Source organism: Cannabis sativa, chromosome 4 (assembly GCF_029168945.1).
Source record: "Cannabis sativa cultivar Pink pepper isolate KNU-18-1 chromosome 4, ASM2916894v1, whole genome shotgun sequence".
In the NCBI taxonomy this organism is placed as follows: domain Eukaryota; kingdom Viridiplantae; phylum Streptophyta; class Magnoliopsida; order Rosales; family Cannabaceae; genus Cannabis; species Cannabis sativa.
In genome coordinates, this window is record NC_083604.1 from 12,401,702 (window position 1) to 12,428,448 (window position 26,747).

Here is a 26,747-nt window from a genome sequence, read left to right on the forward strand (position 1 = left end):
TCCTATAGTAGATTTGAACGAGGATGGTGATGCGGAGTTGGAAGTTCATGAACCTATAGAGGTACCTTCTTTAAGGTTAGAACTACCTCCACCATCTCCACCACGTCCAAGGGAGCAAAGGAAAGACCAAGAAAGAAGAACCCCTCGGAGTGAAAATCACGAAACACCAGGCACCGGTAAACGGCGCCGGTGTCCTACTCGTAGTACTGTACCATCTGATTTTGAAGTTTGTGCAAAATTCAAACCTATTGTGTGGACAAGGGAAGACATAGAGGAAAATAATGTTTATACAACTTCTTTTACTGGTACACATTCAGGGGAAATATATGTTGGCAAGCTGTATACAAATAAGACTGAATTGAAAAATGTGGTTGGAAGGTTTGCATTGAAAATAAATTTTGAGTTCGTGGTGAAGAGGTCTGGGACCGATGTTTTTTATGCAACTTGCAGGGGTTCAGATTGCAAATGGAGAGTGAGGGGGAGGAAGAGGGCACGTTGTGACATGTTTGAGGTTACTGTATTCCACAACGAACACACATGTAGCCTGGATTCTAGACATGCTGATAACCGTCAAGCAGCACCGTGGGTTGTTGGCCACCTCATTAAGAACAAGTTCAAATCAGATGGAACTAAGTACAAAGCTAAAGACATACAAAGGGATATGTTTCAGGAGTATGGGATCAAGATGAGCTATGAGAAGGCTTGGAGGTGCCGAGAGAAGGGACTTATGTATTCGAGGGGTACGCCAGTAGCAGCTTATAGTCAGTTACCTGGTTACTTTTACGTGCTTTGGAACGGAAGAATCCAGTACTATTACGGACATTATCACAGAGGATAACGAGTTCAAGTCTTGTTTACAGTCCTTTGTTGCTTGTAGGAGGGGATTTAAGTTTTGTCGTCCTGTGATTAGTATCGACGGCACGTTCTTGAAGACAAGGTTTGGGGGCACAATGCTAGTTGCTGTAGCGTACGATGCAAATAACCAACTGTTTCCGATTGCCTTTGCAATTGTTGACAGCGAGAATCATGACTCTTGGAAGTATTTCTTGCAGAAGTTAAAGGAAGCGATTGGGGAGGTTGAAAACTTAGTGTTTGTATCGGATAGGCATCAAAGCATTGAACATGCTGTCGAGGTTATTTTCCCCGAAGCATGCCACTGTGCATGCTACAAACATATTTCTATGAATGTCACCCACAAGTTCAAGACTGATGTATGTAACACGCAAATATGGTTGGCCGCTTACGCATGGTCGAAGAGGGAATGTGATAGACATTTGCAGGTGCTCCGACAGATGGATCCTCCCATCACTGCTTATGTTGACAATATAGGATTAGAAAAATGGGCTCGTCCTTATTGTCTAGGAGACAGGTACAACATCATGACAAACAACGGTGCAGAAAGCCTTAACAACGTGACTGAAGAATTCCGGGCATATCCAATAACTACTCTAGTTGAGTTCATAAGGTTCACACTACAAAATTGGTTTGCTAACCGTCTCGAGAAGGCAAGTAAGTGTGTTACCCCTTTGGCAACTCATTTTGAGGAAGATTTGATAAAGCAACACGAGGATGGTAGACGTAGAAGTGTCCTACGTAACGGTGCACAATTGTTTAATGTTGGAAGAGGTGCTGATGGTTCTGACTTTGAAAAAGGCGGAGATGTGAACTTAGTTGAGAGAACATGCACTTGCGGCATGTTCCAATTGTTGAAAATTCCTTGTCCCCATGCATGTGCCGCAGCGCTTACTCAGAATGTCAGTGTCTACGCTCTGTCATCCCCCTATTACACAAAGGAGACGTGGAAGAATACTTACGATGCAACAATTAATGTTGTGGGCGAGGAGGATGAATGGGTGCTTCCAGAACACATGCAGAACATGAGAATCGGTGTACCAGTGGAGAAGAAACCTGTAGGTCGTCCAAGAAAGAGCAATGCAGGAAGACTACGGACTAACCGATTTCCATCGAACGGTACCAAAGTCAAGGAACCACGCAAATGTTCAAACTGTGGCGCATTGGGACACAACAAAGCTACTTGCAAGGCCAGGGTTTGAGCAGCATTTTCGTTTTTAAATTGCATGCATTATTATTATTATTATGGTTTATGACATGTTACTTGTATTTTTTTATGTATGACTATGTTTTATCGACATTATTTTTTGTGTATCTGGTTGTTTACTCTCACTATCTCAGATTTTTGTATATAATTGTGTATTTCACGACATTTTGCGATATGTAGCGACACTTTCACGACATGTTTGGAAATTTATTTTATTCTGGACAAGGTCCTGAAAATGCGACTTTCCACGACTACACTAGCGACATGTCGCGATATAGAAAGAACTTTTATCAATTATGGAAAAATTTAAAAACTGCGACTTTCCACGATTACACTAGCGACATGGTGCGATGTAGGAAGAACTTTTATCAATTCTGGAAAAATTTAAAAATAGCGACGTTTCACGATTACTTTAGCGACATTTTGCGACATTAATGGAACTTTTATTTATTCAATGAAAAGTCGATATTTAGCGACGTTTAACGATTACATTTGCGACATGAAGCGACATGTAGCCTTGCAATATTTGCATAGAGATCCAGGCTTCACCTGTTTACCATTTAAATAACCTAACTTGCAGCGACGGCAGCCTTCGGGGAACCCTGGTGGTGGAGCCGGCCATACACCTGTTTTGTTAAATTTTTTTTCAAGTTTTAGAAACCTCCACTCGTTCATAAGCCGTTCATCTTCAAAACGATTCATGTCGTCAAGCACTTTTTGCATTTGAGGCGTAATTTCCCCACAATCAGGCTCCTGCTTGATCTCTTCAGGAGTAAGAATCGGATATTTGCCCTTGTTCCTTCTAGTAGACATTGCTAAGAGAATTATCTTAAGAGGGAAAAAATTAAGAAAATATGTAACTTATGAGATAGACAATTGGCTTTTATAGAGAAAACTAGTAGTTGGGAAAGTGGGATAATAAATGTAAAAATTGAATTACACAATTGTACACATGTTTGTCATGCACAAAGCAATCTGGGCAATTTTCGCGACATGTCACGACACAGAGCGACATGTTATCGACATAGTCAAGTAGTTGGTTAGGCGGGATAATAAATGTCACATTAATTACCATTTAATGTGGAAACGTCTTTTGTATCGACGTTTCGCGATATAATTGCGACATGTTAACGACATCAACTGAAGAGTCACAACATGATTTAACTATCCATTTTAACGACATGTTCGCGGTGCTTTAGCGATATGAAACCAAACACTGAGGAACTAAAAATTTTCGACATTAAACGACATGTTAACGATTTTGTAGCGACATGTAAGTAAAAGTTTTAAAATTGAACACTTTTCCATATATAAAAACTGTACAGTACTAAAAACAACTATCGTCTATAATACAAAAAAATTACAACCCTTTTAAATTATATTTCACCAAGTTAAGTTCTGATAAAACAAGTCTACACACCACCGATCTCTGAACATTCTCATGCTATCGTCTGTAATGTTGTCCAAGGACCGATTCAGCATTAGGTGTTCGATGTACTCAAGTGCATACACCCCGCAATCACCACTGAAAAATTAACAACAAACACATTTAGAGACTGAACTGCATTTAAAGAGTAATGGCAAATGAAATAATAATATACTATATTAACAAATACCTTGTTTTACTTTGGGGAACCACCTCACTTGGCATGCGTCTAGCATGCATTGATCTGAGTTGGCTACTGTCCCCTAAGTCCACATTGAGAATGTTGTTGTTCACTTGATCATAATAGCCAGTAGACCTCAGCAGATGTGGAAACAACTCAGTCCAAGGTAGCATGATGGCATCAAACTGTGCGTTGGTGGTGCATGATAAATCATTATCGTACACCCGAATCTGCCACATATCAATATCTACCTCGACAGCAACCCAATGTTTTTGATGATCGAAGTACAGGACGAAGTATATGAAGTTCAAATCCTTCCAACTTGGCATGTAACGGGTCTCCATACCCAGATAGTACTGGTTCACTGCATCTGGCCATTCGAACGTACTTTTGTCACCAGTCTGGCAGCTCCAAATGCCTATGAGGAATTGTGGAAGTGTTGTGTCCAAAATCACACCTGGCTGAGGGTACGACTCTGGAAAATGATGGCGTCTCCTCCTCATCAAGTGTGATATGGCATCTATGTGCTGCATAAAAAAAAGAGAAATTTAATTAATGTCGTAAATAAAGTCGCGAAACGTCGTGAACAATGTCGTTAGATAAATTTGTCTAATGTCGCGACAATGTCGTGACAATGTCGCGACATGTCGTTAAACAGAACGTAAAAAAAAAGCGACCATGTCGCGAGAATGTCGTGACAATGTCGCGACATGTCGACAAATAAAACAGAAAGAAAAAACTTCTGTGTCAGCAACAATGTCGCGAAAATGTCGCGACATTGTCGCTAACACATCGACAATACAATAAAATGTTGCAAAAAAAATCAAAAATACTAATTAATGATTAAATACTTACATCATCGTGAAGCCACTCCGACCTAAGAAACAAAGTTGTGAAGAACTTCACATCGCCAACACCGGTGTGCACATTCCTAGGTCGAGCATTGGGAATGTCTCCAATCAACCACCTCTTGAACGTACGAAGCAATCTACGGTCTGCTGGTCTCTCCGGGTCTACGTTCTCTAGAAGAACTCGCCTCTTTCTTTTCCGCAGTGTAGTCGTTCAAGTACGTTGGCGGCTTCCTCTTCCTCACAAATGGCACATTTTCTGGGGGTGCAGGTAGAAGTAGGACTTCGTCCTGTGATTGTGTATCCCCAATGGCCGTGATGATTGCTTCCAATGGAGTTGACGGTGCCTCGTTATCATCTGCTTCCCAATCTTCTGGGAAGACATCTTCGTTATCACTCGCCTGTTGTTCCTCATTTTGCGGTGCAGGTGTGGGCTCTCCAGGTGTGGGCGCTCCTTTTACCATAGCCATCAACTCGTCCATCTTAGCCAGTAGAGTCTCCTTCAAATCTTTCTGACTCTCTGTGAAGGACCGCCTCATACTGAGATGGCTATTTACTAACCCCGTCTGTGCCAACATGACGGCTTCCTGCTGGGACTCAAGCTTCTCCAGCCGGGCCTCAATGCTATCCAACCTCTTTACAAGGTCAGTGTCCACAGTTATGCTTGGTTGGAGCAGAAGGACCTGCTGAAGTAGATGGCTCGTGTACTTCAGGTGCCGGTGGTGGTGGAACTAAATTTGCCTTTGTCACGGCCTCGTTGATGGTCTTCGCTTGAGTTTCAAACACAGACTCCTGTGTACCATCAACGTCCACCGTTTGTTCTACGTCCATCTCAAAGCAAAGAGGGGCTTTACCCTCATTAATACTCTTGAAGTATGCCTCTTCACTGGGCCGGGGAAACAAGCACTTCTTCACCACCAACTGGAACAAAAAAGAAAACACAGAATAATTAAAAACTGTGAAAAGAAGTCAAACATTATGATAATTGCAAAAAACAGTACAATGTCGCGACATGTCGATAACATGTCGCGACATATGTCGCGATAAGCGATACATCAATTTCTTTTGCGACGTCGCATAATGTCGCTAACAAAATCGCGAACAATGTCGCGAATGTTCATTTTCAATAAATTTAAATAAAATACTGAACAGTAAAGAAACATACCCGACTGTTGAATAACAGTGCAATGTCGGTTGCCTTGACATCTTGTTTCCGCTGGCCCTCCGGTGTTTTCCAGCTCAACATTCTAGGGAACTTGGTCCCGTTGCAGTGGGCATACTTCTTCCCCAACTTCTCGATTGCTTCGTATGCCCAGTACTGAAAGGCAGGTACATAGCCACTAACTGTGTACTTTGCCTCCTGAGCAATCTTCTTCCCCTTCTTCTTGTCAACATTATCCTTGTAATGTTGCATATTCTTTCCTAATGTCTCCATCAGCTTACGAAAAGCGCGCTCGCCCCACGGATACTTAAAGAAGAATTCGAGATCGTTAACAAACTTCAACATCTCAGGCAAAACTTGGACATTGCCCTCCTTTGATACTAATACACCTTCAATGAAAGCGATCAGTCCAAGCTTGTAGGCATCATCTTTATCTTCGCACCTCTCAAGTTGGAGCATAAGGGAGTCCAACTGAACAGAACTCTTCCCTTCAAAATAAGTCCGAACTAGATAGTCGTTGGACTTGGCGTGTATTTCCTCGTCTGTAGGGGCACTACCCATAGGTAAGCCAGTAATGAGTTCGAACTCTATCCGTCCGAATCTCATGTCATTTCTCCCTACATGAAACCAAACCTCATCCTCCTTTTCTGTGTCCACTTTCATTTTTCGTAAGAGGAGGCTGTGGACCAACGCGCCGGCGAAAGTTAACTCTCCAGCTTCCCAAAAGTGTCCGAAAGGACTAGCCTTCACTGTCTCAACCAAATCCATCTCAGTAAACTTGGCCTTGATATATCTGAACCTATCTGTACCCCGATAGGTAAGACGTCCCGTGAAATGAGAGGTAATTGGAAGTTTAAGTTCAGGAGCCATCTGCAAAATTGTCAACAAATTTGTTAGAAGTATGTCGCGAAACATGTCGCTGTATGTCGCTATACATCGCTAAACATAATCCTAATCAAATCGCCAAATACGTCGCTAATATATCGCTAATGAATCGCTAAACACAAAAAGAGGATGCAAAACTAGTCCTATGTATAACTGTTATATATCGCAAACACGTCGCCGAACACACATACAAGTCGATAAAAATCATGAAACCTACGTACTAAATGCAATATCGCTAATTATGTCGCTAGTATATCGACAACACGTCGTGAAAACCACAGTTAACAGAAAATCCCCAACTTTTCTAGACGATATCGCTTTATGTCGTGAACATAGTCGCGCTACGTCGCAAATTTTGCACAAAAACCAGAAAATATACCAAAACAATGAAATTCAAACGAAATCAAACAAATTGAACCAAACTAACTACATTACTTTAAAATGAAGCACAAACAGAAGAAAAAGTAATGAAACAACAAAAAAGTTTAGAAAAATACCTTTTTTTATGGTTTTGGATCTGGGTTTCGTTTGGGGGTGTCGCGAATGGGGGTTTCTCGATCTCGTCTGGGGTTTCACGATTTCTTCTTCGAAGAGTTCGCAATGTCGTCTGAGATGGGTTTCGCGATTTCCTCTGGATGCTGGGGTCGGGTGGTGAGGGGGTGGTCCGTGAGTGGGGTGAGGGCTGTCTGGTTTGCGTGAGGGGTGGGTGTCGTGGGTGGTCCGGTGACTGGGGTTAGGGCTGTCTGGTTTGCGTGAGAACGAGAGAGAGAGAGAGAGAGAGAGAGAGAGAGAGAGAGAGAGAGAGAGAGAGAGAGAGAGAGAGAGAGAGAGAGAGAGAGAGAGAGAGAGAGAGAGAGAGAGAGAGAGAGAGAGAGAGAGAGAGAGAGAGAGAGAGAGAGCGAGAGTTAGAGGGAGAGTGAAAGTTTGAAATGGGGAGGGTAAAGTTGGGATTATAATTAATTGGAGAGTATTTTTTTAATTTTTTTTTACATAGTATATTAAAATAATATATGCTATTTTTAAGCATATATTGTCAAATTTCCCTATACATATCATAATAAAAAATAAATATCATCTAAGAATAATAATATACCATACAACAAAATAAAAATATACCGTACAACAAAATCTATATACCAACAACCCAAAACAACTCATAAAAAATTAAAACAATTGACATGACTTTAAAATAAAAAAGATTTTAACAAAACTAATATAGATTTGCCATAATGTTTAAATAATTCGCTTCTAATTCTAAAAAAATAAAAAAATAAATAAAAAAATTGAAATAAGGACATTTACTAACATAGTCTTATGATTTAGGGCCATTTGCTATATTTTTTTGAAAAGAGGACATAAACTAACATACTCCTATGATTTGGGGTCAGTTACTATAATTTCCCTTTTTATTATTGAATTCATATATATATGGGTCTACTCTTAATGGGTATTGAGTTTTTATGATTAATTTTTCTATTTAATTAGAAAAATTCTCATTTTTACATTATATGGGTTAGAATTGTTCCATCAATTGAAAAAAAAAAGGGCAAAAAAGTGATGAAAAAAGTTAAGTTTGACTTAAAATATTTTTCATATAAATATATTTTTTATATAGTGTAAAAAGAGGTTTTTTTTTTTTTTTTCTTTTTTTTTTTTAATTAAGTAGCTAAATTAAGCATAGAAATTCAAATTTCTCTTTTATTATTAGCTATCGGACCAAAATCTAATAGTTTAATATTTTCAAAATTAATATTTGTAGTTAAATTTGTTTAGTACCCATCAACAGGTAATACCCATTGAGAAGTGTTTCATATATATATGGGTACACTCTTAATGGGTATTATCCATGAATAGGTAAAATTAGAAAATTTTGAGTTTTTATGTTTAATTTTTCTATTAAATTAAAAAAAATTCTCATTTTTAAATCATATGGGCTGAGATTGTTCCATCGGTAAAAAAAAATTAAAAAAAAAAGTTTTTTAGCAAGAAAAATAAGAAAAGAAAAAGTTGAGTTTGAGTTAAATATTTTTGTATGAACATATTTTTGATATAGTGTAAAAATACATATTTTTTTATATTTTTTTGGGTAAATACTATTTTGGACCCTGTATTTTGCAAAAGTTACAGATTGGACCCTGTGTTTTGGTAAATGACAAAATGGACCCTGTATTTTCTAAAATAGTAAAAACAGGACCCTGAACTTAATTTTTGACAACTTTTTTTTTAATACAACCAACTTGAAGACAATGCTTAATACGAACAGATACAAAAAATGTAAACAGTTTTGTCATAGCACTTTTAGATCGGATTATAATTAAACTTTATTTTAACAAAAAATCAATTTAGGGTCCTATTTGTACTATTTTAGAAAATACAGGGTCCATTTTGTCATTTAACAAAACACAGGGTCTAATTGGTAACTTTTGTAAAACAGAAGGTCTAAAATGGTATTTACCCTATTTTTTTTTAATTAAGTAGTTAAATTAAGCATAGAAATTTAAATTTTTGATTTCATTATTCGTTATTAGATCAAAATTTGATGGTTTGATATTTTTAAAATTAATATTTATAGTTACATTTGTTTAGTAACCATTCATGGGTAATACCCATTAAGAAGTGTTCCATATATATATATATATATGGATAATTTCTTAATGGGTAATACCCATTAATGGGTACTAAAAAAATTGATCAGGTGGCAATTTGGTGACTTGCTAGAGCAGGTTACCAAGAAGTTTTTTAATTTTTTTTTTTTTATAATTATAGAGAATGGTGATTCTTAAAAATTATATTTAGAAATTAATTTATTTTATTTAAATTATTATATTATTCTTACATTAAATATTTAAATGTATTAGATGAGGGTTATTAGTGATATGAATTTATGTTGTTCTTTGTTTCACCATTGAAGACATTGAGATTTGTATGAAGAAGACACTGGTTTTCTACGTAGGAAATTAAATCAAACTTTTTTAACCTTTTATTTAACTAATTAATGTAGACCGAAATCCAACCCAACCCATTTCCCATTTTTATTTCTTCAAAAAATCTCCAATTTGATTTTCTCTCTAAAAAAGAAGAAATTTCTTTCCCAGAGATTTCTTTCTTTTGTGAGTTTTTATAAAGAGAGGGTTTATTAGTTTTGATCATAATTGGTGATATATATGTTTGGAGCTTGTTCATTTTTATTCTCGATAGTCGATTGGCTAAAATATATTTTAATTAAGCTTTGGATTAAAGTACAATTGAAATAGGATCGAAATTTAAGGTTTATCTTCGATTATTTTTTTGTTTTTGTTGAGATGATCTCTATAGTTTGCTGATTAATGACCATTTTGCAAAAACAGAAACATTCGATTTCTTGTTTCTCCTGTATAATTGTTCAAATTAATAAAAAACAATTATAATTATTATTTTTTTAATTATAATATATTTACTTAGGAATGATAAGGGAATACAAAAAATGAGGTTTGAAAAATAAGATGACTGCCATGTCATCAGGTAATAAGTAAAAATAAAAAATATAAATTTTAAAAAAATTATTAATAACTTTAAATATTATCCATTTGATTAAATCTAATGGTCCATAATTAAATACTCATTCATGGGTAATACCCATTAAGAGCACACCCATATATATATATATTGTATCTCTTATTGTTTATCTATGGTATGATAGAGAAAATTTATACAAATTATGCATATATCCAAAAAATTATGTATCCTTGATAAAATATTGCATATATCTTGAAGATTATGTGTCCTCAATAAAATTTTGCATATATCCTAAAAATTATGCAAATATAATATTCATCATATAACTGACTGAAATTTAACAAAAGAGATGAATACATATTCATATATATGTTCTTATATTCTTTGAGGACAATGAAAGGTAAGCTAATATCGATATAGATTTTGGCAAATATTTCCTGAAGTAAATATTTCTATTTGTCAAAAATGTTGTATTTATGTGAATACAACTAAAGAATCATTAAAAATAATTATTATTGATGCAATTTTACAGTGGGTTTCGAATACCCAAAAATAATGTTAAAAAAATTGCATTGAAACATCAAAGTATAAGAATAACAATGAAGATGACTAATGTTATATAAATACATGAGACATGTATTTATTGTTCATCATTCTGTGCAGAGAATGATACGAAATGAATTCGATTACTTTTAAAGAGTGTTCATATTCTATATATCAGTCATGTTATTATACATTGTCATTACTTACAATGTTTATATTAGAAATTATTGTATGCATGTGACATATATTAAAGATCAAATTTTTCATACATTTTGAAGATTATACAAAAATTATATTCATATATTCTTTGAAATATTGTAAAAGAAATTGTTGAATAATTTCTTCTATTTTTATGGATAAATAATTAATAAATTTTTAAGAAATTTATAATAATGTTCTACTTGTTCAATGTCATTCCCTGAAATGAATGCAGTAATTTTAAATAATCAACGGCATTGTCTACTACTCAAATATTTCCAGAAGAAATTGGAATCAACCAAAAGATAAAATACTACACACAATCAAAGTGCATGAAATCTATATATCATGTGTGAAATTGAATAATAGTAGTCACGTACATTTAGTACGGACACACTTATAATCAAGATAAAATTATATTTGATTACTGAATAGAATGTGAATTGTACATATATTATAGTATATCATAAATTTATTGTACATTTAGAATATTTAAATATCATTCCCTAAAGAGAATAAATAGACATGAAATTTTATTTCAAAGAATATAGATATTTTACATATATTGGTAATGCCGGAAGCAAATTAATACATATATATGGGTACACTCTTAATGGGTATTACCCATGAATGGGTAAAATTAGAAACTTTTGAGTTTTTATGCTTAATTTTTCTATCTAATTAAAAAAATCTCTCATTTCTATATCATATGGGCTGAGATTGTTCCATCGGTAAAAAAAATTAAAAAAAAAAAGTTTTTTAGCAAGAAAAATAAGAAAAGAAAAAGTTGAGTTTGAGTTAAATATTTTGTATGAACATATTTTTGATATAGTGTAAAAAGAGATATTTTTTGATATTTTTTTTAATTAAGTAGTTAATTAAGCATAGAAATTCAAAATTTCAAATTTGTGATTTCATTATCCGTTATTAGATCAAAATTCGATAGTTTGATATTTTTAAAATTAATATTTATAGTTAAATTTTTTTAGTAACCATTCATGGGTAATACCCATTAAGAAGTGTTCCATATATATATATTTTATTATTTCTTGAATTAATAGTTTCAAACTATTGTTGGTACAAGATATGTATATATAACTATTTAATTCAGTTTACATATTCCCATAAGTGAATATTTAATTTACTAATATTTGTTAGTGATCCAATATAATCTGATATAATCAAAGTGATAAAGAATCAAAAAATGATTATATAAGAAAAAAACTTCTTGAAGAAGTCTTATATACAATTGCTACTTGAAGTAGTTAAATATCTTTGTATGTATCTAGATATATAATTTTTATCAAGTCATGAAAGTGACAAATCATGATAATTAGACTTTTGAATAGTCTATTAATAAATTAGACAACTTGTTAGAAAGATACAAGAAAAAAAAATGATATATTATGGTTATATCTATTTGAGAATTACAACAACATAATGAAGTATGTCTTGTACCTTTCAAAGGTACACATCATTGAATTGATGATGAAAAAATATAAAGTTTGATATACATAATAGTAACTCCTAAAGAGTATATATATGTTTTGAAGAATACTATATATAATTAATTTATTCGTGTATATAAAAATGAAACTTGTAATGATTACTTATATGTTGTAGTTATGAAAATTTTATTGAAATACAAATTATAGTGAACCTGAAGTTCATGAATTGAGTTGTTTTGACATGATCAATCATATGCAATAAATTATCAAAAGATTTGACTAAATTTTGTTGAAGAACCAGAAGATTCTTCTCATTGTTAATTTATAAAGCTCAAAAGAAAAATGTACATATATTTTACACATAGAAAAAATGAAAGTATATCTTCATATTTTTTAATTTTTAAAGCAATGTATCTATAATTTTATTTAGTTTTTCTTATATACTTGCATATAAGATAAAGTTATATTTTTATTGATAATTATTTTGTTAATATAATTTATTTTAATATATATAATTTTATTTATTTATCTAGAAAATAAATATATATATTCAATTATTTTTGAAGAAAATATTTAAATTATATTTCTTTAACAATCTTGAGCTATTGTTAGATTTTTATTGTATAGTTTCTTCTTGATGTGATAAGATCATATGATCATGGATTTACAAAATTTATAAATTTATGTATTTCTAATTATACATGTATGACTCATTCTTAGAAATGAATTAAATTCATAACTATTGAACCTGACCTGAAGTTCAATGTCATATAATATATATGAGTTTAAACAAATATTAATTCATTGTGATGTATTAAAATTCCTACACGTGTATTAATATTATTAGATATCACAATTTTTAAAAATTCTCTCGATCAGGGAGAGAGAAATGAAGTTGTGGTCGATGATGATTTTTGAAAAATAATCCTTGCAAAAAGTATATAAGAACGATATAGTTCAAAATAATATATACCAACTGCAAATCAATATTATTCAAAGTTGAGATAGAATGAGTTGAAAACGCCTGACGCGTAAATGAATAATGTAAAAATTATTAATAAATGTTTATTTGATTTGTCCTGAAGTTGTTAAATTTAGAGGTGCTCATGGAGATACTTTAATATTATAAAGTATTGATGATTTAAAAATGATAACTGTAATAGAACGGTACTTTAGAAGAGAATCCCTAAAGAAGTTAGACATAACATATTTGATTATAATTTAATCCCTGAAGTAATCATATATAGGTACCTATAAATGATAAATATATTTGAAATATATATAATTTAAAGAGATCTTTATAAGTTATGTCAATATGGGAGAAAATTATCGTATAATGAATTTTTTGTCGACAATAGATATTGAATGTTTGCATATGCAATAAACTAACATGAGATACCAAGGATCATGGTATTAGATTTGTCGAGAATTATCGACATACATTTGATTTTTGGCCAAAATATTATGACGCAGTCTAGGCAAGTTTACTCGGATAAAATAAAGTAAGACCTGTTGGGTGTGTAAATAAATATTTCTAATGAGAATTTGCATATATGTATTTGTACACAAAATGAATTATTATACAAAGTTTGCATAGACACGAGAGTGATTGAAATAAGGCTTAAATATTAAGAAAAATCAAGATTTGATTACAACATGGAATATATTTTATGAGGATTTATAAGTGCCACATAAATGTTGCAACGAAAGGTTATTTATTTAGAGCTTCTAATATAGTGAGAATTTGAAATAAGCCTTATCTAAAAATTCTAGAAGAATTTAATACATGTCTTAAGTGATATAAATTCAAAGTCGCACACACTATATGACAAAGATCATTGTATGAACTAAAGACATGTAAGTAAATTATTAGTTGAAAAACATGTATGATGGACTATGCAATATAAATTCATAAATTGTATGTTGTGATAGACTCTTGAAGAGATTTTGATTATATTATATATGATTGAAGATTAAACTTTTATTTCTGTTGCCCCTGATTTTGCCCAATATACGTGGACCAACCGGATGATGACACGTGGATGGAAAGGGTTTAGTATTTGAATGAAACAACCAAGTCTTCTTAAAGCGAAGGATTACCTTAGACATGCCTCCCGGAGAAGGCATGTAAGTCTCGTATGCTCCTGGAGAGCAAGATGGCAGCATAGCATCTCCGGGAGGTGTCAAGTTTCATCTGAACAGTCATCTCGCATTTAATGCCGCATGGGAGGAGGCGTATTGAAACTGCCATAAGCAGTAAAGTCTGACGACACAACCCCCAATCTGTACCTACTAGGCTATGATCAATAAAGTCTAGTGACGGCTACTCTGTGAGGAATCACATCAGTCAAAAGGAATTAAGGACTGCCCTCATAAAATCCCTACAGAACCTAGGGATTAGACCATGCATTACCTATGATAATTTCATTGGGAATGTGTGACTTTACTGATAGTTACAGAAATGCATTCTAGGGATCACCCCACAAAAACACTATAAATACCCCCCAAAGCTCATTAAAGGGGGGTCGAGATTTCTGGGTTTTATAGGAACTAGAAGAGTAAAAAACTCACCAAGAACATTCTCTGTATTAAATACTATCATAAATATACAGACTCGTGGACTAAGGCTCATTAACGCCCCAACCACGTAAAAATCTCTCTCTCTCTCTCTCTCTCTCTCTCTCTCTCTCTCTCTCTCTCTCTCTCTCTCTCTCTCTCTCTCTTAACTTCTTACAGCTCTTTAAATTATTATTATTTTATTGGTTGCCGAAAACCTCGGTCAAAATTTTGGTGCTTTCATTGAGAGCTGAAGAAAGCGTCTGTAAGTAGACATTGCATTACAGCAAAACAACAATGGTGGAGACTCGAAGCACACGTCAACCTGGCCCTCTTCAAGATGCTCAAGACCCAAATGACGAGGACGTGTCCTCAAGAGCAACTGTGGGTTCTGAGGAAGAAGAAGGAATACCTGATGACGACTACGAAGGAAACTTCGATGCGTACGCCTACGACGAAGGTATCTACTCAGAATTGGTACTCTTAAGGCAAAAGGCTGTCGATCATGAAGCTGAAATCGCAGCCCATGCTGGCCATGCAAAAAGCCATGGAGGCAGCAGGAATCCACATGCATCCTAAAGCCATCCCTGCCGGACTTGGAAAGGAACCAGAGGAATCCTCGCCAAGTACCCAAAAGTAGAAATCTAGGGAACCAAGCCCTATAAGGTATCCCGCTGAAGGGAACCAAAAAAAAAACCTACTTCCACTCCTATGAGAAAGAAAAAGGTGCAGGATCCGTGAAAGGTCTGCTCGAATTTCTCGAAAGGGAAAGGTCCGCAGAGGGGCAAACTCCAAAAAGGGAGTCTTGGCCCTCAGGATCGAGAGGACCGGAAGAGCGTTTCTGTGAACCAAGAGCCCGGAGGGAGAGGAAGAAGGGGACAGAAATGTCCTCCCATCAATTTGAGGAATCAGATTAATAGGAACCAAGGTGACCTCCGGGATCACCTTGACCAAAAGAAATACGGACCCGCGGTCTCCACGGGAACGTTAAACGAAGGAATCATGGCGGAACTCGCCATACTTCAAAAAGACATCGCCCGAGTCTCCCGGAGACTGAAAGGCGACGACTCCGACTCAGACTGTGAGGACCGGGAGCCATGTGCCAAACACATCCTGGAAGCAGAGCTCCCCAAAAACTTTAAGATGCCTAAAATGGCAGCTTATACCGGGAACTCTGATCCGAGTGATCACCTGTCACGATTCAACCGAGTCATGACAGTCATGAGAGTCAGCAATGACGCTAAGTGTTTGTGCTTCCCGCTTACTCTAAGCGGGTCCGCGGAAGAGTGGTTCAAGAAATTGGAGCTAGGATCCGTGGATTGCTGGAATAAGCTACAAACCAGCTTTCGGAGACAGTTTGTCGCCGCAAGGAAAGTCAACCTGGAGGTCAGCGCCTTGACTAACATCAAGCAGCTGCCTACGGAGACATTAAAGAATTTCATAAAGAGGTTCCGGAAAGAAGCCTCTAAAACCAAGAATGTAGATGACGGACGTTGGCCCTTGTCCAAGCAGGCATCCGTACAGGGACCCCATTCTGGAACGAGCTACAACAAGAAGGAGCTTCAAACCTTCAAGACTACCAGAAGAGAGTCCAGAAATACATTAATCTTGAAGAGGCCCAAATAGTGGCCTATGGAGGATACTATCCCACCGGGGTAGCAGGATATGTGCCCGGAGCCCAGCTCTCAGGCACTGTGCCAGCAGCAGCTCCACCAATGAGCGGCATACAGTTTTCTGCTACTCCCGGATATAGCCAAGGCCAGGCCTTGGCCCCCGCATCGTCCCATTTTGGACATCCCTCAGGGATAAATGGACAGGCCCCCTCGCACTCCACTCCGACAGCAAGTTTGGCGGGTCCTTCCCAGGGCTCGAGGAGTAAAAGGTCCTCTTGTTAGCCCAAGATATGTTTCCAAGAGGGGGGGTGAATTGGAAATTTAAACTAATTTCGGTAAATTAAAACTTTTAACACAAAATTATGCAATTAGTCAATTAATCAAGTAAAAGCAAGTAGTATGGCAAGCAATATATTAAGACAAATAATTAAACTTGTAAAGTAAAGAGTTTAAGGATTAGAAAATGCAAACTCTCGATTTTTACAAGGTTCGGTAGAGAGCTATGCCACCTACGTCCTTGGTCTTCAAAGCCATGGACCTAGCTTTGAGTTCCAATATTGAGCCAAGTTAATGGGCTTGACTAACCCTTACAACCGGGAAATTTTCACCAAGGTATTTCCAAACCTCTTACAATAGTTTCGCACCCCCGAGGACTATTAACCTCTTTCTCGGATTGTTGAAGTGTCAATCTCACTATTACCGGGTTGTTTACAATACCGTTGCCAACCTCACCTCAATCACAATATGGAAATGTGTTTGATATACAAGCTAAAATCACTCTAGAAATATGATGATACAATGGAAACCTAGAGTGAAAAGCAAGCACACTCAAGATGAATAAAATCAAATTTTGGCTCAAAGTGTGTGAAAAGTGTTTGTTTGGATTTCAAACTTGGAAGCTCCTTAATCTCACTTAGATAGGTTAGATGTTTGAAATAAATGCTCAACCAACTTAATTTTTTGAGTGAAAATCGAGTTTATATAGTGTTTGAGTGAAAAATAGCTGTTTATAGCCGTTGGGCACGAAAAACGAGACTCCCACTGGGAAAATCAGTTCACCGGTTTACAATAGGGTAACCGGTTCATGGAGAACCGGTTAACCACTTTGAAACCGGTTAACCTAATCCAGGCAGTGGGAAAAAGTCCGATTTTTCGCACTAAAACGGCCATAACTCTCTACTAGGGGTGTTCATTGGATCACATCCAATGGATTTGGACCCATCCGATCCAATCCAATTATTTATTAGATATTGGATTTTTCCATCCGATCCAATCCAATTGAATTGAGTCATCCGATCCGATCCGATCCAATGGATGTATTGGATTGGATCGGTTCCATCTATTGGATGCTTTAACTGGTTTTTATTAGATTGGATTGGATCCATCCAATGAATCCCGTGGATGAATCCAATCCATTTTAACCACTATTTAGGCTAATTTCGTTAAAAAATATATATATGAAAAAATATAATTTAAAACCTAATAAATAATAAAATAATATATAAAATATTAAATAAAATTATAAATATTAAATATGATTGGATGGACATTGGATGATATTGGATTGGATTGGATCGGTTATCCATTGGATCGGATGTCTCATCCAATATCCGATCCGATCCAATTGGATTTTTAAAATTTGCATCCAATCCGATCCAATTATGATTGGATATCCGATTCTATTGGATCGGTTGGGATTGGATCGGTCGGTTGGAATTGGATTTGATGACTTTCTGCACACCCCGACTCTCTACTCGATTATCCGATTTCAGAAATTCCAACTTTGTTCTCTTAGTTAAACAAAATGTGATTTAGAAGTTCAAACAAAAAATTTTTTGAACTATCGTGTGAGAAAACTTGTTGCACAAGTTAGTGAATGGTCCAAAATTTAAATTTATAAAAACTTAGTGTGCTATGCAAATCACTTTAACAAGACTAAAGTAAATTTTTACCATTTGATTTTGAGTAGTCTTGATGTAGATGAGCCTCCTAGCTTGATTTGCATGTTTTTGATCCCATGTTGACTTTTCCCGAGAGTTGACCTTGACTTTGACTTTGACTTTGACTTTCGGGTTGACTTTTGACTTTGGGCTTTTGAAGACCTCTTTTAAATAAGGTCTTGAGTTGTTGATCCCTTGATGAATCTTTTGCTCTTGATATGCTTGTTGAATCCATTTAGTGTTGCTTTCAAAAGTTTGGTAAAAATACCAAAATATTTATTTTCTCTTTTAAATTTGCTACAAAATCAATAAATCATTAGTAACAAATAATAATCAAATATTTGTTAATCATCAAAACAAGGAGATCTAAAAGTTTGCGTTAACACCTCCAAAGGCAGCACCCGGACGGAGGATAAGCGACAAAAAAGGGGGGTATACTCCCCAATATACCCAGTACACGGAGTTAACGGACTCCCAAGAACGTGTGTATTTTGCTACTAGGCAAAATACGCACTATCGGAGACTGCCTCCCCTGTACAAAGATAGCTCTCGGAGGGATCCCACTAAGAGATGCGAGTACCACAACGACATTGGGCACAGCACCAATGAATGCAAAAATCTCAAGGACGAGATTGAAAACTTGATCCGATTGGGACACCTCTACGAGTGGATCAAAAATCGGTTGCCCCATCTCAACCCAGGTCAGGCGGCTGGAGCTTTGCCACAAGGAGCACCAGGGGGTGCAGCAGGAGTATTGGCTCCAGTTGTTTCCCTCGGAGAGGCCCAGCATATTCCCGACCTGCCACCTAGACTCAACGGGAGAGTGGCTATGATCTCAGGAGGACCCCACATCGGAGGAACTACCCGCAAGGAGCTGAAACGGTACGCAGGGGCCGTGAAACACGATGAAGTTTGGGAAGTTACTCAACTCCCAGCTCAAAGGCCCCGACTAATGGATCAACCCATTACATTCATGGAAGAAGACGCTAAAACAGTGCGTTTTCCTCACCATGACCCGTTGGTCATAGAGACCCCCATTGCCAATAAGATCGTGGCCAGAGTCCTGATCGACAATGGGAGTTCCGTGAATCTACTGTTCAAAGAGGCCTTCACTGCCATAGGCCTAACAGACCGACATCTTTCACCAAGTGGTTCCCACTCACAGGGTTCAATGGAACAACACTTATCCCAATGGGAAAAGTGAGGCTTCCAATCACCTTGTGCCGGGACACACCCCAGAGCACCTTCAAGTATTGCACGTTTGTGGTGGTGGACTGCCCAACAGCTTATAATGCAATCCTCGGCCGACCGGCCTTGGTGGACTTTGGTGCAGTCACGTCAATACGGCTTTTGTGCCTGAAATTCCCAACCCAGGAGGCTGGGATAGGGACTGTGAGGGGAAATCAAGGGGAGGCCAGGCAGTGCTATAACGTTGCTGCCCACCTACCCGTGGTGATGGTCCGAGAAATTATTGAGCCAGAGATGGCTGAAGAAGATGAGTTGGAACCCCTTGTGGGATCCGAAAAAGTTGTAGAACCAATGGAGGACGTCGGGGAAGTGTCAGTGTGCGACCTCGACTCCACCAAAGTACTCCGGCTAGGAAAAAGCCTAGAACCGGAGGAAAAAGAGAAAATAATAAAGACATTGAGGGGCGCCATTGACGTTTTCGCATGGTGCCAAGAAGACATGACCGGCATAAGTCCCCACGTCATCACCCATGTCCTCAATGTCAACCCGGACATGTCGCCGGTCCAGCAAAAACGACGTCCCCTCGACTCAGTGAAGGCCGAAGCCTTAGAGAAAGAGGTGGACAAACTATTAACGAGTGGCATGATTCGAGATGTCTACTACCCGGAATGGTTAGCCAATCTGGTCCTGGTGCCGAAGCCTAATGGGACCTGGCGAGTTTGTATAGACTTTAATGATCTAAACAAAGCTTGCCCAAAGGATTGTTTCCCTCTGCCCAGGATCGACCAGATGGTAGACGCCACCTCCGGATTCAAACTACTATCCTTCATGGACGCATACGCCGAATACAACCAAATAAAAATGCACGTAACAGATCAAGAGTGCACTAGCTTTAGGACCGATAAGGGGGTATACTGCTACCTAGTCATGCCTTTCAGATTGAAAAACGCTGGCGCAACTTATCAAAGAATGGTGAACCGGATGTTCAAAGGCCTCCTAGGGCGGAACATGGAGGTATACATAGACGACATGCTAGTCAAGTCAAAGGCGTGCACTAGCCACGCAGACGACTTAGAAGAATGTTTTGAAGTGGTCTGGAGAGACGGAATGAAGCTCAACCCGAACAAGTGCACTTTCGGGGTTAAGTGAGGGAAGTTTTTGGGCTTCATTGTCAGTTAGAGACGGATTGAGGCAAATCCAGAAAAAATTTAAGCTCTCCTGAGCATGCCATCCCCAAAGAAACACAAAGATGTGGAGAGCCTAACCGGAAAGGTTGCTGCCCTGAGCCGTTTTATCTCCCAGTCCACGGATAAGTGCATTCCCTTCTTCAACATCTTGAAGAAGTTTCAGAAATTTGAATGGTCTGACGAGTGCGAGGAGGCATTCAAAAAACTAAAAGAGCACATGGCCAAGCCTCCAATCCTGTCAAAGCCCGTTCTCAGAGAGGACCTGTTTCTATACTTGGTCGTCTCCGAGCACGCGGTTAGCGCAGCCTTAGTCCGGGAAGAGGAGAAAACCCAGCATCCTGTGTACTATGTCAGCAAGCGCATGATAGGGCGGAGACGCGATACCCAATCTTCGAAAAACTAGTCTGTTGCCTCCTAATGGCCTCGAGAAAGTTGAGACCCTACTTCCAAGCTCACCCAATCAAGGTGTTGACCAACCACCCACTCTGGTAAGTCCTGCAAAAGCCAGAGGCGTCCGGAAGGCTCCTCAAATGGGCAATGGAGTTAAGTCAATTTGACTTGCACTACATCCCCCGCATTTCCATAAAGGGACAAGCGCTAGCAGACTTCATCATCGAGTGTAATGAAGCCGAAGCAACTGCGAACATACCGACACCATCGGTCCCGGCATGGAAAGTATTTGTAGACGGAGCCTCCAACGAGAATGGATCCAGAGCGGGGGTTGCAATGATATCTCCAAGCAGACTTCGACTCCAAGAAGCCCTACGGTTCGACTTCTCGGCTTCAAACAATGAGGCCTAATACGAAGCCTTGATAGCGGGGCTGAGATTAGCAAAGACCGTGGGGGCTAAAAGAGTAGAAGTCTACAGTGACTCCCAACTAGTAGTGAACCAGATGTCAGGAGAGTATCAGACGGGTGGAGAAAGAATGGCCGCGTATGTAACGATAGTTCGGGAACTGCTCCACGAGTTCACGGACTATAAAGTAGAAAGAATCCCCAGAGAAAAGAACGCTCACACAGACTGTCTGGCTAAGTTAGCTTCAGACAGTGAGATTGAGAAACTAGGGCTAGTACCCGTGGAATGCTTGGCAAAGCCAAGCATCAAAGTAAAAGAGGCGATAACAACGGTTGGGCAAGAACCCAGCTGGATGGTCCCCATCATTGAGTACATAACAAAAGGTGAGTTGCCCCGAGAAAGGGCACTGTCCAGAAAGATTCAGAATCAGGGTCACCGTTATGTGATGATGGACAAAATTCTCTACTGAAGAGGACTCAGCATGCCTTATTTAAGATGTGTATTGGACCCTGAAGCTAGGCAGATTATGCTAGAGGTCCACGAAGGTGTTGGGTTTTGTGCCCTAAATAAAACTCATTTCAATATAATCAGATTTACTTATTAATATAGATCAGAAATAACATTTAATGCATGGTTCACATGATTTATTTCATGATTATATGTACATAATGTATAAATTCATCTGAAACCCTTTTCACATACTTGATCCTGTTTATTGTGCCGTCAACACATTGGAAAGTAAACATGACTATGTGAATAAAGTTTCCTAGATTTATCAGACATAGGGTTTTACTGATATGATAATCTACAATAGAGTTTACTTGCATTTGGAGAAGTGCTATGTTCTTTCCAGAGCATTGGTTAAAGTAAAGCTCAGGTTGGATGCATGGAGTATGCATCGGAAGGGACCGATATTGAACTTTGACTTAGATTTATTAAACTTACTGTAATATCTATTCAAGTTAATATCGCCTAGTTGATCCTAGATCAAATGATCTTAATCCTGATATGATTAGGCTCAATCTCGAGAGGCTATTCGTGTTCTTTGATTTGTTAGTTAAGCCTACTTTTAGGTCAGGGTGATACGTACATTTTGGGAACACGGTAGTGCAATTGAGTGGGAGCGCTATCATAAACATGGAATCTATAGCTTCTATCTGGCGAATAGCAAGGAAAGGATGATCTCCTTTGAGCTTGACCAAACGAACATAAATGGTGGAGTACTCATTTCACATAAGCTGAAATATCATTTATACGGGGTCAAGTGTTTTAAGGAATAAATACATTGTAGGGTGTAACAGTAATTTAATCCCTTTACAGTGTAGATCATTCATATAGAGGATCAGTGATCAAATTAGGATTATAACAATGGATAACTAATGATGCTTCTATATGGTGGAACATATAGAGCATTCTATATAACTAAGAGTGCAATTCTAAGTTCTATGCGTGAATTCAACGAAGAATTAATAAGTTAGTGAATTTTAGTAATAAATTCTTGATCTACTTATTGGAAGCTCGGTTATATAGACCCATGGTCTCCGCACTAGTTGAGATAATATTACTTGTAAGACTCATATAATTGGTTTTGATTAATCAATTATAATTCTCAAATTAGACTATGTCTATTTGTGAATTTTTCACTAAGTAAGGGTGAAATTGTAAAGAAAGAGTTTTAGGGGCATATTTGTTAATTATGATACTTTGTATGGTTCAATTAATAAATATGATAAATGACAATATTATTTAATAATTATTTATAGTTATTAAATAATTAGAATGGCATTTAAATGGTTGAATTTAAAAATTGGCGTTTTTGAGAAAATCAGATGCAGAATTGAGAAAATTGCAAAATCCAAGTAAGGCCCATTACTGTACATGGCCGGCCACTTGGTTTGAATTTTTAAACTGATATTTTCATTATTTTAATGCCAAATAATTCAAACCTAACCCTAGTGGAATGCTATAAATAGATAGTGAAGGCTTCAGGAAAATTACACTTTTCTTCTGACACTTCTGATTCAGAAAAACCTGAGCCTTCTCTCTCCCTATCTGGCCGACCACTCCCTCTCTCTTTCTTCCCTCTTAAATTTTGAAATCTTAGTGATTAGAGTAGTGCCCGCACACAGCAAGCAATACCTCAATCATAGTGAGGAAGATCGTGAAGAACGACTATCAACAAGAAGGAGTTTCAGCATCAAAGATTCAGAGAAAGAGATTCAGGTTCAGATATTGATAATGCTCTGCTACAGAAAGGAATCAAGGGCTAGATATCTGAACGGAAGGAGTCATTATATTCCGCTGCACCCAATGTAAGGTTTCTTAACTTTATATGTGTTTAATTTCATCGTTTTAGAAAGTTCATATTTAGGGTGTTAATAAATATACTTGTGAGTAGATCTAAGATCCTGGTAAAATAATTTCCAAAAGCTGGCCTCAGAGCCATGGTAATTGATTTACTTGCAAGAAATTTGGACTTTAAAACGATTGTTTGATGTTTTGGATGGTATCATGTTGTATTGAGTGTTATTTGATGGTTGATTGATGTTTGTGAATATTCGTGAAAAATAATTGAATATCTGTTTTTAGAATTATTTTTATTGGATATTATGGAAACAATTAAGCAAGTTACTTTTTTACAGAACTCAATTTCGATTTAATTTGAATTAGTTATGATTTTTTGAAGTTTCGAAAAAATCGGGTTGTGTCGCTGCACCACATGCGCGCGCGGAGAGGCTGCAAGCAGCCCCCTTCACCTACGTTTCACGCCCACGCAGCCACGTGGATGGAAAGGGTTTAGTATTTGAATGAAACAACCAAGTCTTCTTAAAGCGAAGGATTACCTTAGACATGCCTCCCGAAGAAGGCATGTAAGTCTCGTATGCTCCCGGAGAGCAAGATGGCAGCATAGCATCTCCGGGAGGTGTCAGGTTTCATTTGAACAGTCATCTCGCATTTAATGCCGCATGGGAGGAGGCGTATTGAAACTGCCATACGCAGTAAAGTCTGACGACATAACCCCCAATCTGTACCTACTAGGCTATGATCAATAAAGTCTAGTGACGGCTACTCTGTGAGGAATCACATCAGTCAAAAGGGATTAAGGACTGTCCTCATGAAATCCCTACAGAACATAGGGATTAGACCATGCATTACCTATGATAATTTCATTGGGAATGTGTGGCTTTACTGATAGTTATAGAAATGCATTCTAGGGATCACCCCACAAAAACACTATAAATACCCCCCAAAGCTCATTAAAGGGGGGTCGAGAATTATGGGTTTTATAGGAACTAGAAGAGTAAAAAACTCACCAAGAACATTCTCTGTATTAAATACTATCATAAATATACAGACTCGTGGACTAAGGCTCATTAACGCCCCAACCACATAAAAATCTCTCTCTCTTAATTTCTTACAGCTCTCTAAATTATTATTATTTTATTGGTTGCCGAAAATCTCAGTCAACAATTTCTTTTGTATATTGAGAAATATAAAATACATGTAGTTTATTCATTAGTAGAGAAGTCCTGAATTACTTCATATGCATCGAGAATTATAGATATATGATCATTTGATATAGAAATTAAGATCATACAACAAGATGGAGCAAATATATGGTCTTGGAGTACCATCATTCTCGCAAATGAAAATTTATATTATCATTAATGTGTTATGTTCATATCTACTTAACATTTTAAACTTTCGTATGAAAAAAGTTGTATACACACATGAATGATTCAATAAGTTGGATAAATACTAATATTCCAAGAACCCCTCATCCATAATTTAGAAATCAACACATACTCTAGAATAGTTATAGAAAATATATGATCATAGATAATATACGGTGATATTTTATAAGTGATAACAATAATCTTATGAGATATATTATCACCAAAATAGTTATGGATCATATGTGCATGAGGAAAAGACATATTCATGTTGCACTCTTTTTCCCTTAGCTCAGGTTTTATCCCACTGGAATTTTCTGGCAAGGTTTTTAACGAGGCAACTTGCAAATAATTATAAATATTAAATATACATTGCACTCTTTTTCTCCCACTGGGTTTTTCTGATAAAGTTTTTAGCGAGGAAACTTTAAATCATGTTAACATACTTGCACTTCATGAAGCAAGAATATGTGCATGAGGGAAAGACATATTCATGTTGCAGTCGTTTTCCCTTAGCTCAGGTTTTGTCCCACTGGATTTTTCTAGCAAGGTTTTTAACGAGGAAACTTGCAAATAATTATGAATATGAAATATACATTGCACTCTTTTTCTTTTGCTCATGTTTTGTCCTACTGGGTTTTTCTGGCAAGGTTTTTAACGAGGCAACTTGCAAATAATTATGAATATGAAATATACATTGCACTCTTTTTCTTTTGCTCAGGTTTTGACCCACTGGGTTTTTCTGACAAGGTTTTTAACGAGGCAACTTGCAAATAATTATGAATATGAAATATACATTGCACTCTTTTTTTTTTTTTGCTCAGGTTTTGTCCCACTGGGTTTTTCTGATAAAGTTTTTAACGAGGCAACTTTAAATCATGTTAACATACTTGCACTTTATGAAGCAAGAAGAGAATGTGTGGGAGTGAGATCATTGACATACCATATTCGAAAAACATATAGATTGCACTATGTAACGCAGTAACAACATTAGCGATTCTCTATAAAGATAACGTGAAATATATTGCTCAACTAAAGCTATAATAAAGAAGATAGAGCTAAAGGTATTTTCACCAAATTCTTCTTAACTCATGATCTTAAGGAGTGTCTAACATATTCAATATAGTGTCAATCTTGCAGACTTATTTACAAAGTTATTACCAACATCAATATTTGAGAAGACGACATACAAGATTAAAATTCGTCGATTAGAAGATATCCACGAATGCATAAATGAGGGGGAGTTTGTTTACACTGTACTATTTTTTCTTTGACCAAGTTTTCCAGCAAGGTTTTTAATGCGAAAATTTTTATGGACATCCAAGGGAGAGTGTTATGAAATATTATTTATGGATGTCCAAATCACCAAATTAATTATCATTATTAATGCTTGGTTGTATTTTTCTTTATTACATTAATTTAGTTTCCCATTATTTTAGTTATAGTTTTGTATAAATAGGGGTTCACCCCCATTAAAATAAATAACTAAGAAATTCTCATTCAGTTTCTCTTTCCCTCTTCATCTTCTTCTTCTTTTCTTCTTATTT

The 26,747-nt window shown here is 36.7% G+C and overlaps 2 protein-coding genes across 2 annotated transcripts; one reads left to right on the forward strand and one right to left on the reverse strand.

Annotated features, from left to right (window-relative positions):
- Positions 1 to 950: 950 nt before the first annotated feature.
- Positions 951 to 2,054, forward strand: LOC115713723 (uncharacterized). The gene has a single exon (XM_030642205.2). It carries the CDS (start codon positions 951 to 953, stop codon positions 2,052 to 2,054), a length of 1,104 nt encoding a protein of 367 aa, XP_030498065.2.
- A 1,388-nt stretch (positions 2,055 to 3,442) lies between these two features.
- Positions 3,443 to 6,546, reverse strand: LOC115713230 (uncharacterized). The gene is made up of 6 exons (XM_061113532.1): positions 5,680 to 6,546; positions 5,223 to 5,435; positions 4,659 to 5,149; positions 4,522 to 4,543; positions 3,676 to 4,193; positions 3,443 to 3,584 (listed from the first exon to the last, which is right to left on the reverse strand). Exons 1-6 carry the CDS (start codon positions 6,544 to 6,546, stop codon positions 3,443 to 3,445), a joined length of 2,253 nt encoding a protein of 750 aa, XP_060969515.1.
- Between the last annotated feature and the right edge of the window lie 20,201 nt (positions 6,547 to 26,747).

Bases quoted from the DNA above. Each gene is read 5' to 3' on its own strand.
- LOC115713230 (XM_061113532.1), bottom strand. From the start codon at position 6,546: ATGGCTCCTGAACTTAAACTTCCAATTACCTCTCATTTCACGGGACGT. The intron at 5,436-5,679 runs GTATGTTTCTTT...TTTTTGTTCCAG, and splicing joins CACTGTTATTCAACAGTCGG to TTGGTGGTGAAGAAGTGCTT. The intron at 4,194-4,521 runs GTAAGTATTTAA...TTTTTTATGCAG, and splicing joins CGGAGTGGCTTCACGATGAT to CACATAGATGCCATATCACA.
- LOC115713723 (XM_030642205.2), top strand. From the start codon at position 951: ATGCTAGTTGCTGTAGCGTACGATGCAAATAACCAACTGTTTCCGATT.